At 34.3% G+C, this 17,896-nt stretch overlaps 1 protein-coding gene across 1 annotated transcript in view; it reads left to right on the top strand.

Moving 5' to 3' along the window:
* The window catches only part of Rat1 (5'-3' exoribonuclease 2 Rat1), a 365,027-nt gene that overhangs the window by 49,332 nt on the left and 297,799 nt on the right, over positions 1–17,896 (top strand). The window contains exon 4 of the mRNA XM_090399598.1: positions 8,221–8,332. Coding sequence (XP_090255724.1) covers positions 8,221–8,332 — 112 coding nt within the window. The remainder of the gene's footprint in view (positions 1–8,220; positions 8,333–17,896) is intronic.

Here is a 17,896-nt window from a genome sequence, read left to right as displayed (position 1 = left end):
CCTCAAAGATGAACTCTCCCTGATATCAAATAACCTTACAAAGAATGGTTATCCTAGAAAATTGATCCACAAGATACATTTCTGTGACCCCTACCACAGACAGCCTGAAGATATACATTATATTTCCACTATCGTAATTCCGTTTAAGGGGACAGTTTCCAATAAGATTGCCAGACTCCTCAAGCCACATGGAATACGAGTGGCTTTTAAACCTTCAAAGACCATCCGCCAATTCTTAAGATCTCCAAAAGACGGTCATCCATTTTACAAATATGCCAGAGTCTACAATATCCCTTGCTCGTGCAGCTTGAACTATATTGGCCAGACTTCTAGAAGTTTTGAAATCAGGAAAAAGGAACACATAGGAGACGTAAACAATAACAGAGAAGACAAATCAGTGTTAGCCTTTCATTTCTCTAGGATAAACCATACCATAGAATGGGACCAAAGCCCCATGCTCTACTTAGAGGAGGATTTCCGCTCCCGAATGATAAAAGAAGCCACAACAGTTATTCGTTCAAAACAAAACCTAAATAGAAACCAAGGATTAATTCTGTCTGAGATCTGGAAGACCCTCATTAGATCTTTAAACTTGCCAGAATTAAATTTTGCTACAAATTATAGAACGTTCCTACATAACAACAAGTGAGATCATACACACTCTATGCATGTGATGTATGCGTTCTTCTGTTTTTTTCTTGTAAAAATGCAATTATATTCGGTTCATTTATAGTTGTGTGTGTTCTTACTTCTATATATCTTTTACCCTGACGAAGCCAACAGCTATAGTTGGCGAAACTAGTTGGTATAACTTAGTTTTAAATAAATCTTGCCTATAAACCCAAATAGAACTCAATCTTTCCTATAGTTCTTCTGGTCAAAAATAACTGCTTCATCATTATGATTTGTATTCCAGTTACTGCAAATCATAAAGCCTGAAGAATATGGGCACAGGAACACCGCAATTGGACAAATGAGGATTAGGCCCGTGTACTTTTAGTGATGAGTCCAGGTTCAGTCTGCAACCAGATAACCAATGTATCTTGATATGCCGTGAAAGTGGAACAAGAAATAATCCACAGTTTGTTCGTGACAAACCCCAGCATCAAGATGATTGGAGTTTGATGGTATGGGCTAGAATAAGTATAGTTGGCCATACTGATCTCTATTTTATCAGAAACGGTTCCTTAACAGCCCAAAGGTATCGCGACGAAATTTTGGAGCCTATAGTTCATCCACATGCTGCTGCAATTGGCCAAGAATTCATTTTTATGGATGACAATGCTCGTCCACACTGTGCAAATTTGGTACAAGAGTGGTTTCAGTAAGCAGGTATTGAATGAATGGACTGGCCTGCCAAATTGTAATCCAATCAAACGTGCCTGGGATGCTTTAAGTAGGTGCTTTTCTGCTCGACTGGTGTCACCACGATTGCTTCAAGAGCTTGAAATTACTCTCACAGAAGAGTGAGGAAATATCCCACAAGAACTGTTTGATCGTCTTATCCGGTCCATGCACTCAAGATGTTCTGTTGTTTTGGCTGTTAATGGAGACCATATGGCCTATTAAAAATTAACAAAAGTATGTTTGGCTATTCTTGTTGTTATTCTTGTTAAAATTATTTCATGCTAAAATGTATAATTCGTTAAATTTGTAATAAATATTGATATTTAAACAATATCTCATCAATTACATCCTATCCATAAGTAAGAAATATTTATTCATGTATAAAGTACCCAATAGTTATAATTATTTGTAGAAATTTATAATTATCTGACAAAAACTAAAATATCCCCAAATTGTTTTGAGCAGTGTACATAAATGTTATTCATGTTATTGAGTTGCATGACTTCTGGCATAGTTTTAGATATCATTTGCCAGGTGTCATTCTCATGTGATTTGTTTTATAGAGTTCATGACAGTGCGCTTTTTCCTGAAGAAACTTGCTATTCTTGTTGAACTGCAAGAGCTAGGATTGTTCAGTGGAGATTGATTAGGACATGTGCTGCAAGATGCCATTAGAAATATTGGTGTATAGCTTCAAGAAGTTGTAACTTGTCAGACATACGGAATACAAGTTGTAACATTAAAACTATTTCTAAGGACTGAGCAAATTATTCATTGAGTTCATAACTTTTGTCCATTGAATATAAATGTATGTTTTATGAAATTTTTCAGTGTTTCAGCATTTTTTGTGCCAACATGCATATCTGTGCTGTTAATGCTAATCATTTTAAGCCTGTTTTGAATTATTGGTATTGCTTTTTATTTGAAATATACAGAATTGGGAGGAGAAGGATGTAAGCAGCTAATATGTACTTTGATTAGTAATATGTAATTCGATTAGATATACTTCAAATTCAAGTATGCTTGCAGTAATTTTTTTTTAGACAAACAAATACACAAATTTGTCAGCCTGGTGGGTCAAGTTGTTAACATACCTGCTCTCCACCCAACTAGCTGTGGGCACAAATCTTGCCATGAGTATGGATGTTTGTGAATGTCTGTAGGCAGGAGATGAACTTCCTCATCTGGTGTGAAGCTATTGTCCTGTTTATTAAAGGCTTGAGGTAGCTTGAAAAAGTTTTGTTTGGTCTCCAGAGCAGTGTTGTACTCTATGTAGAATAAAATAAAATAAATTCCTAAGTCTGCATATAGTAGGTATGTACCATAGGTTTACAATATTTCATGGATGGGAAAGAGAGACACACATATATATGCATGGTTTAAAAAAAAAAAAAAAAAAGAAGCAAAATTTATTATAGATATAATTGCATATTTCAAAATGATTTTTTATTCAATTGATTCTTAGTCTAACAAACTACTGAAAAGTGATCAAAATCCCTCCGAACTTATCATAGTGACAGTCAACTGTGTGTGTAGATTAGTGATTCTGTATTTATTCCTCTGTCAGAATAATAGAAGATGGGTGTTTCAGTCCAGTTGTGATTTGGCTATTCTAAACAACTGACAGGTGTTCATGAGTTTGAGCAAAAATCTCTAGGCAGGTGTCCTTATGTTATTCTCAGCTGTTATTGTCTTCTAAGGCATAGCTTGTGGTCCTCAAAGAAATGTTTTTTATTATACAGTATATTCATTAACATTCAGTGAATAAATAAATACCATAATGTGATTTATGGTATCCTTTATTGTTGTTGTACGGTTAGCCTTTAGTGGCCACATGGAAGTGAGAGTGATTATTGGGTTATCAGCACTGGCATGGCATTGTAACTGTTGACATGAAATGTGTTCTTCAAAGAAATGTTCTTTCATCACACGTATCCAGAAACCTCGAGTGTATATATAAATGCTGTGTGATTCACTATGCTAATGTTCTTTGTTAATTTATTGGAAATAAATGATTTAATAGAGTTGGTAAGATATAGCCTCGTTTTTATAACACCTACATGGCAATTACTAATATTTCTTTAAAATATTTGAAAGAGGTAAAAACAGTAAGTTAAGGGGACAGATTCAAGGAATTGAGTGAAATATATATATATATATATTTTTTTTAAAAATTTATTATTTTTATTTATTTATTAATTTTTTTATGTGGCTTCCACCCACAGCAAGGTTTATTTTATTTGGAAAATTTTGAAAAGCATGGTCTTCACTTAGCTCATTTATAGCCTTCTATCCAGTTAAGATACATAGACGATGATATCTCTATTTGGCCTCATGACTCAGACTACTCTTTCACATTAATAGTCATCATCTAAGAATTAGTTACTATGAAAAAGGAAACTAACAATAGTATAGCCTTTCCAGACATGTCTTCCTTCTTAATGATATCATTTCTTTTACATTATATAGAAAATCTAGACACAGGCAGATATATTGGTAGGTTATCCCATCATCTCCCTCTTCTCAACAATATGATATTATAAAACTAACCAATAGAGTACCAATATTTGTTCTAATGAGGCTTTCTTACACCTGAACTCAACCATATACACTGCACTTTCTTCTTTCTAATGCTGCAGTTTCTATAGAATCAACAAAATACTTAATCCTTCCCCTGTGTCCAGTGTACATCTACAAAAATAGTCATAATTAAAAAAAAAAAAAAAAAATCTGTATACTGCCTTCAAGTCTCACTTGAAAGTGGCTAGCATTGATTATTCTCCTAAAGACCAACTCCCTCCTCTCTCTCTCACTTCCTTGCTCTTGTAAGCTGGCCCACCATGGACACACTGGAAGATCATCTGCATAGAAGAACATAAAAATACATCTATAATTGTGATGAATGTCACTCCAGTCTATTGGACCATTTGTTTACACACAGAATCAAATGGAGAAAATCACCATACTCTTTTGCAGCAAATTTAGAAGTGAAAGACTTTTCAGAATCTGAAGCTACTGTCAGAAACCAACCAAATCTAAATAAATGTGGATGCATTCAACTTCCCAAAGTAGGAAGATCCCATGGTACAACTGAGGCCTGATGCTCAGAGTGCACCCATTAAGACTAGATTTGTATTTATTAAGTTTCACTTTGTTTTGTGTTCTATATTATACAATTTGTACAATTCTGTATTATTCTCCCTAAAGGTGTGTGTATGATTGAAATGGAATGTGGGAAGCATTAAACATTGATTTTAATCCTTCGCCAGCTGCAGTTTCATTCAATTAAGCCTCTAACATGAAATCTTGACCTCTTCTGTTTTAGGCACTTTTGCAATATGTGTATAAAGAGTATATTTATTCTTCTCTAACTGCTGCAATGCTTCCTCTTGCATTTTTTATTCACTTTTCATTTTTTTGGTTGGAGATAGATTAAAATGTCTTTCAGTTGCCCTCTTATCATACTTTTTTGCATACTTAATCAGATTTATTATTACTTCATGGGCATCTCTGGATTCAATAACCTTTCATGAGAGGCCTGCACTAACCAACATTGACACAATGATTCTCATATCTCTTCTTAGTCATTCACTGGCAGAGCACTCCAATTTCTTCCTGCAACCTTCACTCATTTGCTGTTCTCTCCAAGAAAAAAAGAGAAAAACAATAGTCCCTTACACTGTTGCTAATCAGGCAGTTACACAACTTCCAGATATAAATTCTTGTTCTCTCCCATTCCATCATATATTGAAAATTTTCTTTAGCATCTGCTCTACAAAAATCGCTTTAACGACTTATAGGCTACAGTTATTGTGAATATTTTTTCTACCTGTCCCATTTATTAGATGCTTGAGGTGTATTGAAAATAGTTTCATGTTTGGCTCTAGATCTAGCGGTATTTTCTGGATTATGTAAGCAATATAAAAAATATAAAATTCATCATCACGATGAATTTTATCACAATCAATCCTTATCCATCCACTGCTGGATAATGAATTCCATATTTTTTCACATTTCTCTATCTCTAGCCCATAAGCTTCATTCATTTCCCATTTTTGTAGTAAATTGATAAATTGTAGTAGATTGATGTAGTAAATAAATAATTAATTAATAAATAAAACAATTAGCCTATCCATAAAGCTGATTTACTGTAGGTGTTACACATTTTTGTGGATGGAATTTACATTTAAAAAAATGATAAATAAAACTCCAAGTAAACCAGTCACCATTTTGGTCACTTTAATTGAATTCTCTTTACCACTTCCACAAGAAACCCAAGCAACCAAAATCTGTGCACAATAGTCTGGATGTTGTACTGAAGTCTTATGTGAAGAGCAAGACTAACTTCTTTACCCCTCAATTGTCATTGTGAAGGTGAAGAACTTCCCTCAACTTCGATTCTGTCTGCCATTACCCCATTACCCATAAATCCTTAGTCTCTTTAATTTCTTGTAGTGAATTTTCAACTGTGTAATGTACAGTCTGTGGTGTTTTTCATCCTGAAGTGCATAACTTGACACTTTGATACATTGAATTCGCAGCTGTCAATTGTCTGTTGCCCAAATTACCATGTTGTTTAGATGCATCACCTTTATTAGCTGTTGCTCTCTTCAGTTTGGCATCATCAGCAAACAAGTGTATATTCTCCCTTCAAATTATTCCCAGTATCATGAATGTACTGATTAAATTACAGCAGGTCCAGCACAGAGTTGATGTGATGGTAGTCACTTGTCTTATGTTTGATTCATTTCTGTCATATTGTCTATCAGCTTCTCTCCTGTTTTCAATATTATCAGCACCATGTCTAACCCCATTTTCTTTGAATTAGATAATAGGGTCAAATGCTTTTGTAAAGTTTAGCAATATCATGGTGTAGCCATTTTCCTTATTTTATTCAGTCGCCTTTTTGTAGAAAATGATACTGCCTGCAAAATCCACCCCTTCACAAAACCATGCTATCCTTATAAAATAACATACTCCTATCTACCCATTCCTGAATTCTTCCCTCCACCAACTTTGTCTAGTACCTTACCCACCACTCCTAAGATGTTAAATGGTATGTAATTTGACACTTTATGCTTTGGATCTTCTTTTATATAACAGAACTATTATCCTCTTTCTACTTCCATGTCATTCTGCTAGTGCCAAGACTTAAACCTCTCCGATTAAGGATATGTAACATAGCTGATATCTCAAACCTGCCAGAGAACACGCTGAGTGTGTTCTCTGACTGGTTTGCCTGTTTTGCAGAATGAAAAGCCTCTTTTCTCAAACTGCTTTTCATTTTTTTCAAATGAAAAGGAGCCAGAAATGGGCACCTGCATATGAATCTGAATAACAAAGAAACCTCTTACTAGCTGACTTTACTTCATAGATCAAAATATCAGTGTAAAAATGCATCTAATCACAGATTATTTTTTCATTACATCAAAATTTACTGTTTATTACTCATTTTATCCAATGCCTCGAATTCTGCCTATAGTTTTTTTCAGAGAATTTTATTATAACTAAACAATAACTTTCCTAAAATTATTGTATTTAATGTATAATTCAAAAAATTGCTCAGTTTATGATTATTAATGCAGATTAATTATATTTAATCATTTAGTATCCATAACCTGAAAGAGAATGGTTGCTTAAAGACTGAAACAGACATAATATACTTGACTTCATTGCTTTATTTGCTCTTTGGGTAGGAATTCTAAAACAAAACAAATTTTTAATTATATGAAGAGCCAAAGTCTTCAATTCGGTGACATGAACTTATTTAAGTTAAGGGATATTGCATCCCATATTGTTTCTTAGCCGAATAAGAAACTCAAAGAGTTTTATGCTGAATATAGAAACTATATAAAGTTCGGTGATTCCAAGCATAAGCAAATACCTGGAAAGCAGCACCTGATCCATTTAGGTAGTGCAAACTGAGGCAACTCATAGAAAGGGTGGAGCAAGGCCTCAGTTTGCACTACCTAAATGGATCAGATGCTGCTTTCCAGGTATTTGCTTACGCTTGGAATTGCCAAACTTTATATAGTTTCTATGTTCGGCATGAAACTCTTTGAGTTTCTTATTCGGCTAAGAAACAGTATGGGATGCAGTTCATGTCACCGAATTGAAGCCTTTGGCTCCTCATATAATTAATAATTTATTAAGACACCTTCTTGGCAATTCTCATAGAAGGGATGTAAGTTCTGTTCGCTACAAACTTGGTATTAACTAGGTCTACCTACTCACTGATGAGACCTCAAAAAAGGTTGAAACCAGTCTGAGTAGTGACCTTCTCTCATACTGTAGAACAGTAATATAGCTCCTAGGAGCTAAGTTCACATTATGGGTAAATACCAAGAATAGTAATCGGAGCTTGCTCCACCCTTTCTATGAGTTGCCTCAGTTTGCACTACCTAAATGGATCAGGTGCCGCTTTCCAGGTATTTGCTTATGCTTGGAATCGCCGAACTTTATATAGTTTCTATATTCGGCATGAAACTCTGAGTTTCTTATTCGGCTAAGAAACAATATAGGATGCAATATCCCTTAACTTAAATAAAAACAAATTATTATTTTGGTAGCATTTTTAACCAATGCCACCTATTAATCACATAATTGTGATTAATTCCATTACTTTTGATTTGCCATATATTAACAGTAATTGATTTTTGAGAGTTCTACTTGCATGCTAAGCAGAGATAATTACAGCATCCTGTAGTACTATGTTAGGATAACCTGCTCTCATCTGGTTTTAACATCATGCATAACAGCTGTTGTCCTTTATGTTAAATTAGATAATTTTGAAATTAATTATGCTATAATAAGGCATTTCTACATTAATTCCAAAAATTCCTTTATTTAGTATGTTTGTAAATAAAATTCCAGGCCTGCTCCCAAAAATGAAGATGAGATGATGGTTCTTATCTTTGAATATATAGATAGAATTTTTAACATTGTTCGACCACGTAGACTTCTCTATATGGCTATTGATGGTGTGGTAAGTTCCCTTTTTTTACATTTGAAGTTTTTACTAGGAAGTTTTTTTTTTTTATACTTTATTAACATAAGAAAATGTATTTTGATTTCTATAGATGTGATTCTGACTGTTGTAATACATTCCACCAGTGGTATGCATAACATAATTTATGTAGTTGTATATTGTCATGTCAACTCATTGTATGGCATGATGTTACATCTTTGTATTCATGGTTAACTATAGGTCTATTACAGCAGTATTCTATCAGTAGTATGCTTATATCCCTCATGTATGAAGCAGCTGTCATTCTGTTGGCCCATTTCACAGCTGATTGAACAATTTTATCAATTGTAGCTTATTGTTAAATCAGTGAACTTGGGAAATTGAGTTTAGCTTTCATATTTTAGCTAGTGCATTTAGTTGTTTCTGTAATGCTTTCTAATAATGGAAAATCCATTCACATGGGCATGTATGCGCAGCATACATGCCCATGTGAATCCAGGCTATGAGAGTTTATAATTGCCTGCTACTGTCAGTCAGCGATCTCTGAAGCACATGTCAGTGCACTGAACTTGATCCAATGACACAAGCAACATAATCTAGCTGTCAGAGAATCCCTTTATTATTATTTTTTATTTGCAATAGTATAGTGCACTGGTCTACAGTTTTGCACGTTTTTATTCAATAAATTTAGTTTTAATAATGTAAGTAATTATATAAATACCTTTTTATAAAATTTTTTATTAATAATATATTTATTCACCCAAACAATGTTGCTTTCTAAGACAACAAGAAAAAGAAAAATTGCTGATGAGGAAAGAAAATTTCAAGAAAAATGGGAATTGAATTACTCCTGCACTGAAAAAAAGAACAAAATTGTGTGCATTATTTGTAACGAAACAATTAATGTCACCCAAGAATATAATATAAAAAGGCACTACAATAAAATTCACAAAGAACAATATTCACACTTTGAAAGTAAACTGAGAGAATAAAAATTAAAAAGCATGAAGAATTCACTTCAAAGTTAACAAGTGTTTTCAAAAAATTATGAAAGACAATGAATCAGCAGTGAGAGCCAATTATGAAATGAGCGAAACATTCCATATCTTTTAGTAACAGTTCCTTGGTTAAGGAGTGTATGATAAAAGCACTGAAAACATCTGTCCCAAAAATGTATGGATTGCAATGGTATTTTGTAGTATTTCTTTTTCCAGAAATATTGTGATCGAAAGAATAACTGATATGGCAGATAATCTGCGTGACCAATTGCAAGAAATATCTGCAAACATACAGTGCTTTTCAATTGCACTCGACAAAAGTTTCGATATTCCTGACATGGCTCAAGTTGCTCTGTTTCTTCAGGCTTATGATGACAATATGAATATTACTGAAGAGTTCTTGGAAATTATTCCCATACAGGGGAAGACATTTATGATGCCGTGAGGAGCATTTTTTGAAAAATATCAACTTCCTCTAAATAGGCTTGTAGCTCTGACAACCGATGGTGCTCCAGCAATGACAGGCAAAAATAAAAGTTTTATACCAAGACTTGCAGCAAAGGTAATGTATCCAGACATTCTAAAACTACAATCTTTCCATTGCATTATTCGTCAGCAGGTCCTGTGCTCCAAGTGGAAATGAGCAGCCTGTGACAAATATTGTGAGCTTCATCTGATTATGAGGCCTAATCACCCCCAGTTTGTACAATTGTTTAAAGACTTACCAACTAAGTATGCTAGATCTTGTACCCATGTACACGATCTAGCATTCTTAGTTGATATTACAGGACATTTGAATGATTTAAATGTCAAACTTCAGGGAAAGATCAGTTAATAACACATGTATGATGCACTGGCAAGTTTTAGATGTAAATTGGTTTTGTTTCAAAATAATTTAAAAGAGAATTAGTTTCTTAGAAAAAGTTTCTTTATTGATATTACAGGACATTTGAATGATTTAAATGTCAAACTTCAGGGGAAAAGATCAGTTAATAACACATGTATGATGCACTGCAAGTTTTAGATGTAAATTGGTTTTGTTTCAAAATCATTTAAAAGAGAACATTCTAAATTACTTTCCTATGTGTGAAAAGTTGAACAATAAGAATCAAAGTTTTACCTTTTTTCAATATTGTCCCAAACTAGAAAAAATTTAAAAAAAATTTGATAGGCGATTTAAAGATTTTAAGGCCCAACAAGAAGTTTTTTTTTGCTTTTTATAGGTCCTTTTTCCTTTAATTTCGAAAAAGCTCTTATTTGTATTCAAATGGAACTTATTGATTTCCAAAATGATTCCATTCTAAAAGAGAAATACCAAGAAGTAGTGTTCCAATAATATACACTTATTTAAGTCAAAAATATCCGAAATATCTGGTCATAGAGAATTTCTCGATGGAGAAATTCTCTATGACCTCCAGATTTAAATGAAATGAAAAGTGATTATAATTTACTTGTCTTCATCTCCATAAAGAGAATAAAAAATTGTTCTCTCACTCCCCCCTCACAACAAGGATTACTCTAAATCCATCACCATACCCTATATCCGAGGCACCTCGGAAAAAATCACAAAAATCCTAAAAAAAAAACATGACAACTTCTTGTTACAGACCATATAAAAAATTGGCATCCCTTATCGGCTCTACTAAAGGACCCCGCCCAAGACCTACCTGGTGTATACCAGGTCCCTTGCAGCTGTAAGCTGTCCTACTTTGTCCAAACAGGCAGGACAGCCAATATCAGAATTTCAGAACAACACAAGGACTACATCCAGTTTCACCAATACAGCCACTCTGGTCTTGCTGACCATGCGTTGGATACCTGCCATAGAATACAGTGGAAGAAGGCCACGATAGTACACCGTAGTAAATACAAATATGAAAGGCTTTTCATGGAATCAGCTTCAGCCCTAAGAAACAATCCAAACTTCAACAAATTTGGCTGCATGAGACTGTCTCAAATTTGGGAAACCTACATCAGAAGTCTTTCACCCAATCGCCCAAGAATACCAACGTTGCCCGCTAGGCGGCACCATCAGGACTTTAGGAGAAATAATAGCTTCCTGCTTCTTCCTCATTTACTGTTTGTTGCGCCTGCGTGCATGTGTCTTGTTCTTAAGTTTCTTGAAAATGGCAACGTGACGTTGCCGAAATACTGAAGTATATTAAAATTTATTTTAATGTATATCCTAGTTGACGTTGTAATTTCCTTAAATTACTTAGTAAAAAATAAAAAATAAAAAAAAAGTAAAAAACCATTTTATAGTCTAGTTATTAAAACAATTTGTAAATCTGTTATAAAATACCACTAAGCTTTGGTAACATTTTGTAATGACAACAGAGACATTGTGTGGAGTTCACAGTTTTTCTGGTTCGAGACTTCAATATAATGAAACTAATAAAACTGTCATTTTTATTTGAAAGTTTATGGTGCACATTGTTTCATCCTCCCTGTACAAGGAGAGCATTATTCAGCCTTGACTGGCAGTTTGAAGCTAGTGCATGCATGCATCAACTTCTTCAATGTCTACACAACTAGTTAGCAACAGCAGTTTTGGAGGTTGTTTTAGTTTCATTGTTGTAGAGATAAGAAGAAGAATGTGGGTTTCTTTTTGGAGAAGAGAGTAGATTTATCTAAAAGTAAAACACTTTCAAATAAATCTAAAGGATCGATTTGGAGACCTATAGATTTATCTGAAAGTGTTTTACTTTCAGTTGGTGAATAACCACCAGAAGATAAAAATCTGGCCCTGTAATATTGTTTTAAAAGGACAAAATAGTAACAGTTCAGGAAGAGTGAATTCTGTAGCAGTTTTGGTCTGTTTATTTAACTCTACATTCGTTCCTGTCAATAGATGAAACCGAATTGTACGAAAAATATTTTCTAATTGTTTGTGAAATCTCTTTTGGCTGACTATCAGTGGTTATATTTTCTTCATATTCTTTGGGATCTTCTCACTGTGCATCTAAATTTAGCAGGTCGGAATCACTGAATTCTTCAGCATGAGATTTAATTAACTTGACAGTAAATTGTATTTGTTTCAAGCAAAAAAAAGTTGTGTTTCTTCTAAATAGTATTCTTCATGATAGCGTGTATTACAGAATACTGCACATCTGAAGGAAACTGTATTCAGAAAGAATAAAAGAACTAATTTGATTTAGTAATGAAGGATTGTTTAGAGAAGCTAATAGTTTATCCTAACTGTTTCTCTTCATGGATAATTTTCTGAAGCAGAGTAGTTTTTCTAATGATGCCTACATTGAAGTCTGCTGAAGTAAGATAAGAATATTTCTTTCTTTCTCTCAGTTTAAAGACCTACTTAGGAAGAATGTTTATTTTTGAGTCAGGGTGAGATGACTTATTTTGAAAGTGATTGTATTGAATGTAGTGAAAAGCCAGTATTGTTACTCCTTGATAGAATTAGCAAAGAAATTTGTTTTCTTATTGTTGTTAGAAAACTCACGTGTTGAAATCGAAACTTAAATGCACGAGTGTGATGGAGAAAGTGTAATTCGTATGAAATCTTTTTAAAATGAGTTTATATAAATAAGTATATTATATAAGTGTTAATTAAACAATTTCTTTTTGTATTACAATTCTCTTATTTACGAGGCTAAATAAGATTTGTTTTAAGTTTTGGGAGAAACTAATATTCTTTTAAAAATTGCATTCCTCTTGAATGTATTCTACCATGTCACTGAATGCATGCTTCATTTAACAATCCTTCAAAGTAATTATTTCAAATATCTAGAGAATTTCTTTATCTTCCATTTTCATATCACTTGTCATCTCCTATTCCCTTTACATTAGTCTTTTTCTTCATTTCTGAGCTTTTCAATAGCCTCCAGAATAATTAGGCCACCTTCCTGAGATTTATTTTCTATGCCTTTATCAAAGTCTTCCCGTGATTTTTGTTTGCTAGTTTTAATCAGTCCTTTGCTCTCCTACATTTTTTGCTGGATTCTCTCAGAGCTCAAGCTGATTTACTCGTTTCAGGAACTTTTCATATGCTTTCTTCTTTTCATGATTGCCTCTTTAACTTGCTGATTGTACCATAAAGATCTGATAAATTATAATAAATCATGGAGACAACTACTTGTTAAACTTCAGTTTAACATAAACCAAAATAATTCCCTTGACATTTTGACCATCATTTGAAGGTCAAAACGTCAAGGGAATATTTTGGTCTATAAAAAGTCAAAAAAAGATGAATATATCTATATTCATCTTTTTTTGACTGACTGAAACCGAGAAAATAGATAAGTTAATTTAATGGGAGCACACAACATATTTAATCAAAATGACTTCTTCAGATGTGGTAACACTTAAAGCAAATTACAAAACCATAAAAACACTGTGCCATTATAATAACAGACTTTTAAACTGAAGTTAAGTTTGAATTGTCGTTATAGTCCGTTCTGTAGTTCTATTGTGCAAATATGAGTGTATGAGTTCACGCATATGTCAGTATCTAATTGCAGAACTATGCGAGTCAGGTAGACTATAACTGAGGTTGCTGTTGATATGAGAAGGGTCTAGGACAATTTCTTTGGATTCAACTATGCGCCGTTCCACTTCATTGTGACAAATAATACAACAATCCTTTGATTAGTGCGCCTAATGCATTCTTTAAAATAGGCGCATTAATCGAAAACGCACTAATCGAATATAATAACCTATGGGAAAATGTATCATTCATTCTTCAGATTTCTTTTTCGACCCTTCTCTTTTTTTAAAAAGAATTAGAGTATGGCTCAGGGTCTAGTAAAAGCAAAACCATGAAGCTGAAAGACAATAAAACATATTCAGAATATAAATTTATTATTCTACTTCTTAACAAAGAATTGCTCTAACGTAGTTTGGTGGGCATTTTGTTTCTTTTTTTTCATGCAATCGACAGTATGGCCCTATTGCATCTTCTACTCTTCTGCAAACTTTACTGCTTCTCTCTTCATCAGGATCAGCCTCTAAGCATTCCTGCTTAAAAACTTCGATACGAAAAATTATTTTCAAATTGTTTGTGAAATCTCTTTTGGCTGACTATCAGTGGTTATATTTTCTTAATATTCTTCGGGATCTTCTCGCTGTGCATCTAAATTTAGCAGGACGGAATCACTGAATTCTTTAGAATGAGATTTAATTAACTCTTGGACGTTATTGAAAGGGAGAAAGAAATGAACGATGTATGAATTGGTCGTCAACATGTGAAATCACGTGCTTTATAGATAAAATTTCCCAACTGTTATATAAGCAAAATAGTTCATCATCAAATTCCTGCCATGTACCCTCAAGGGGTGTATAGGATATGATAGTGCTACATGAAAAATTTACATCATTACTAACTTCCTATCTACAATTTTCCTCCAAATCAGTCTGTTACTTGTCAAGACTCCAACATTAGCAGATCTTATATTTCTGTCGTCTAAGGCACTTTGTACTGTATCAATCCACCTATATCTTGGCCTTCCTCTGGGTTATTTTCCTGCCAACTTGGCTGAGAACACTTGTTTTGCTAATCTTTCCTCGCCCATTCTGTTTAAGTGACCATACCACCTGAGATTAGCTCTGCTAACGCATTCCTGGATGCTGACAATGTCAAGTTCTTTCCCAATATAATCGTTTTTAATATGATATTGCCATTGATGCCATCTGTTCACGCCTCTAATCTTTCTCAGGACTCTCATATCTGTGGTCTCTCTAGCCTTTGGTCAAGTGTTTTTCTTCTGACCCAGCTCTCAGATCCATAAGTTAAAACTGGTTTGAACACTGTCTTGTATACAGCTAATTTAGTGTATCGACTAATTTCTCTCTTATTCCATATGAATTTATTCAGTTGACTTCCTAACGTACCAGCTTTGTTGATTCTGTTGTCTATTTCAATATTTAATTTACCATCTTTACTAAAAATTGTACCTAAGTAGGTGAAATGTTTTACTTGTTCCCTAGGTTCTCCATTCACAACACAGTTGACATTTTCATTGTCTTTGTCTTTTTATTGCTGACCTTCATACCATATCTATTACAACAGTTCTTCAATTTAGTCAGAGAATCTTGCAGACTTATAGCGGATTCATTTAGAAGTATAACATCGTCCGCATAAAGCAAAGAGCTGACATTAACATCTCCAATTTTGATATCATGTTTAATACCACTTTCCTTCATAATGTGATCCATATAGATAATGAATAACAGAGGGGAATAATGTACATCTTTGTCTCACACCAGATTGAACATTAAACCATCTTCCTGTACTTCCTTCAATTCTAACTGCTGACTTACAACTCAAATAAAGACTAAGTGTTGCTTGATATAATGCCCTATTGACACCATATAACTGTAGCATGTTGAATAGCTTCTCTCTTGGCACCTTGTCATATGCCTTTTTCAAATCGACAAAACTTAAATACAGATCATTGTTATATTCCCATGATTTCTCCACTATTTGTCGTAAGGTGAAGATCTGATCCTGACAACCTCTATTTGACCTGAAACCAGCTTGTTCTTCACCAAGCCTTCCACAATTCTTCTCAGCCTTTTCTCAAGTATACTTGTGTAGATCTTACCAGGAACACTCAGTAAGGATATACGTCTGTAATTCTCACATTCAGTTTTATTTCCCTTTTTATATATTGGTACTATGAGAGCTCTACTCCAATCGTCTGGAATTTGTCCCTCCGTCCAGGCAATCTGAACTATGCAGTGCAGCCACTGTAAGACTTTTATACCACCATACTTCAGCATTTCTGGTCGAATATCATCTACTCCTGCTGCTTTTCCACATTTCAAGCCTTTGATGGCTTTTTCTACTTCAAGTATGGATATGTATTCCTGACTGCATGCCTGGTCAGTGTTTTTTATCACTGTGCTGTCATCACTGCTTGTTTCATTTAGCAAATTTTCAAAAGTAATTACTCCATACTTCAAGGATATCTTTTTCTCCCATTTTCATGTCACCTTTATCATCTCTAACTCCTTTTACGGCACTCTTTCCTCCATTCCTAATCTTCTTCGGCAACCTCCAGAATATTTTGCCAGCTTCTTGATATTTATTTTCTATATTCTTGCCAAAGTCCTCCCATGACTTTTGTTTAGCTAGTTTTACACATTGTTTAGCTTTCTTACATTTGTCTCTGTATTCTCTAAGAGCACAAGCTGACTTATTTCCCAGGAACTTTTGTTATGCTTTCTTCTTTTCCTTCACTGCCTCTTTAACTTCTTGTGTCCGCCATGGAGTTCTAATTTTTTGTATCCTTGCAGACAACTTCACCACATGCCTCTCTCTAGCTGACTCAATCAGGGTTTTCTTCAAGGCTTATCACTGAATCTCCAAGGTTTGGTTCCTGTTCTCAAACTCTTCATTTTTTTCTTCAATAATCTTTGTGTACTTTAGTCTATTGCTCACATATGAGAGCTGCTCAACTTTTATTCGCTTTAAAACTTTCTTACATGTCATTCTTTTCAATATGAAATTCAATTTTATCCTGCTCAAGACTAAATAGTGATCACTTCCAATTTCAAATCCTCTGTACACTCTGGTGTCCTGCACCAGGGAGAAGATATCACTATCAACAATAGCATAGTCAATGAGACTTTTCTTATTCCTTGCCTCTTCTCTCCATGTGAATTTGTGCACATTTTTATGTTGGAACATGGTGTTAGTAATAACCAGTCCATGCATGTCCTTAGCAGAAATCCAACAGGTATTTGCCATTATTATTAGCTTTGCTCTTTTCTCCAAATTTTCCCAAAACATTTTTGTGTGTCTGACAATCACTTCCTACTCTGCTATTTAGATCCTGAACAAGGACCAACTTTTCCTTTTTCATTGTGTCAGTAGCTTTCTCTAGAGCCCAAAAAAATTCCTCCACTTTTACCTTAGTGGGACCATAGGCACAAATAAGTCGCATTGTCCAGTTCCCCATTCTGATATTTGCCCAAATCACTCTACTTGACACTGCCTGCCAGCCATTCAAGAAGATGAGCCTCATATTTTGTGTTGAATACTATGGCTACTCCTTCTTTTCCTTGATTGTCATTGCCTGAATATAACATTTTGTATTTATTGCTGAGAAAGATCTCACCAGTTTTTGTCTTTTTTGTTTGTCACCCCTATTATGTCGATCTGATACTTATCTAATTCCTCTGCTAGCTCCATTTCTTTGCCATTCAGGTTTCTTATGTTGATAGTGCCGATCTTTAACTCTGGTGACGTTGAGTTGGGATGTGTTTTCATATTTGTTCCAGTAGCTGACTTTTTGCTGTTCGCCCTGGTTCCCTGTCGAAAACAACGGGGGCCTTGTTTAACCGGGCGATGCCCCAGGGGGCATGAAATTTTGTCATGTTGTACCATCATTTTGTATTTTGGTTAACCAATAGGAATACAATTTGGTCGGCTAAATCCCAAATTGCCAGCCCATCCTCATTCTTTCAGTATCCAGGTAGATTCCCAGCAGGGTGCACCTCGAGATGGTGAGGATTGGATTTTCTGTTACATTGGCTTATTAATCAAAACATGATTAACTTGAAAAATATAATATGACAAGTGATAAGTTATCAAAAACTCTTATCAGCAAAAAAGACTTTAAAA

The sequence above is a fragment of the Typopeltis vanoorti genome, chromosome 10 (assembly GCF_054136105.1).
Source record: "Typopeltis vanoorti isolate ZY-2024b chromosome 10, IOZ_Tvanoo_1.0, whole genome shotgun sequence".
Lineage (NCBI taxonomy): Eukaryota > Metazoa > Arthropoda > Arachnida > Uropygi > Thelyphonidae > Typopeltis > Typopeltis vanoorti.
The sequence above is the reverse complement of the archived record's forward strand: the minus strand, read 5'-3'. Positions and strand labels throughout refer to the sequence as shown.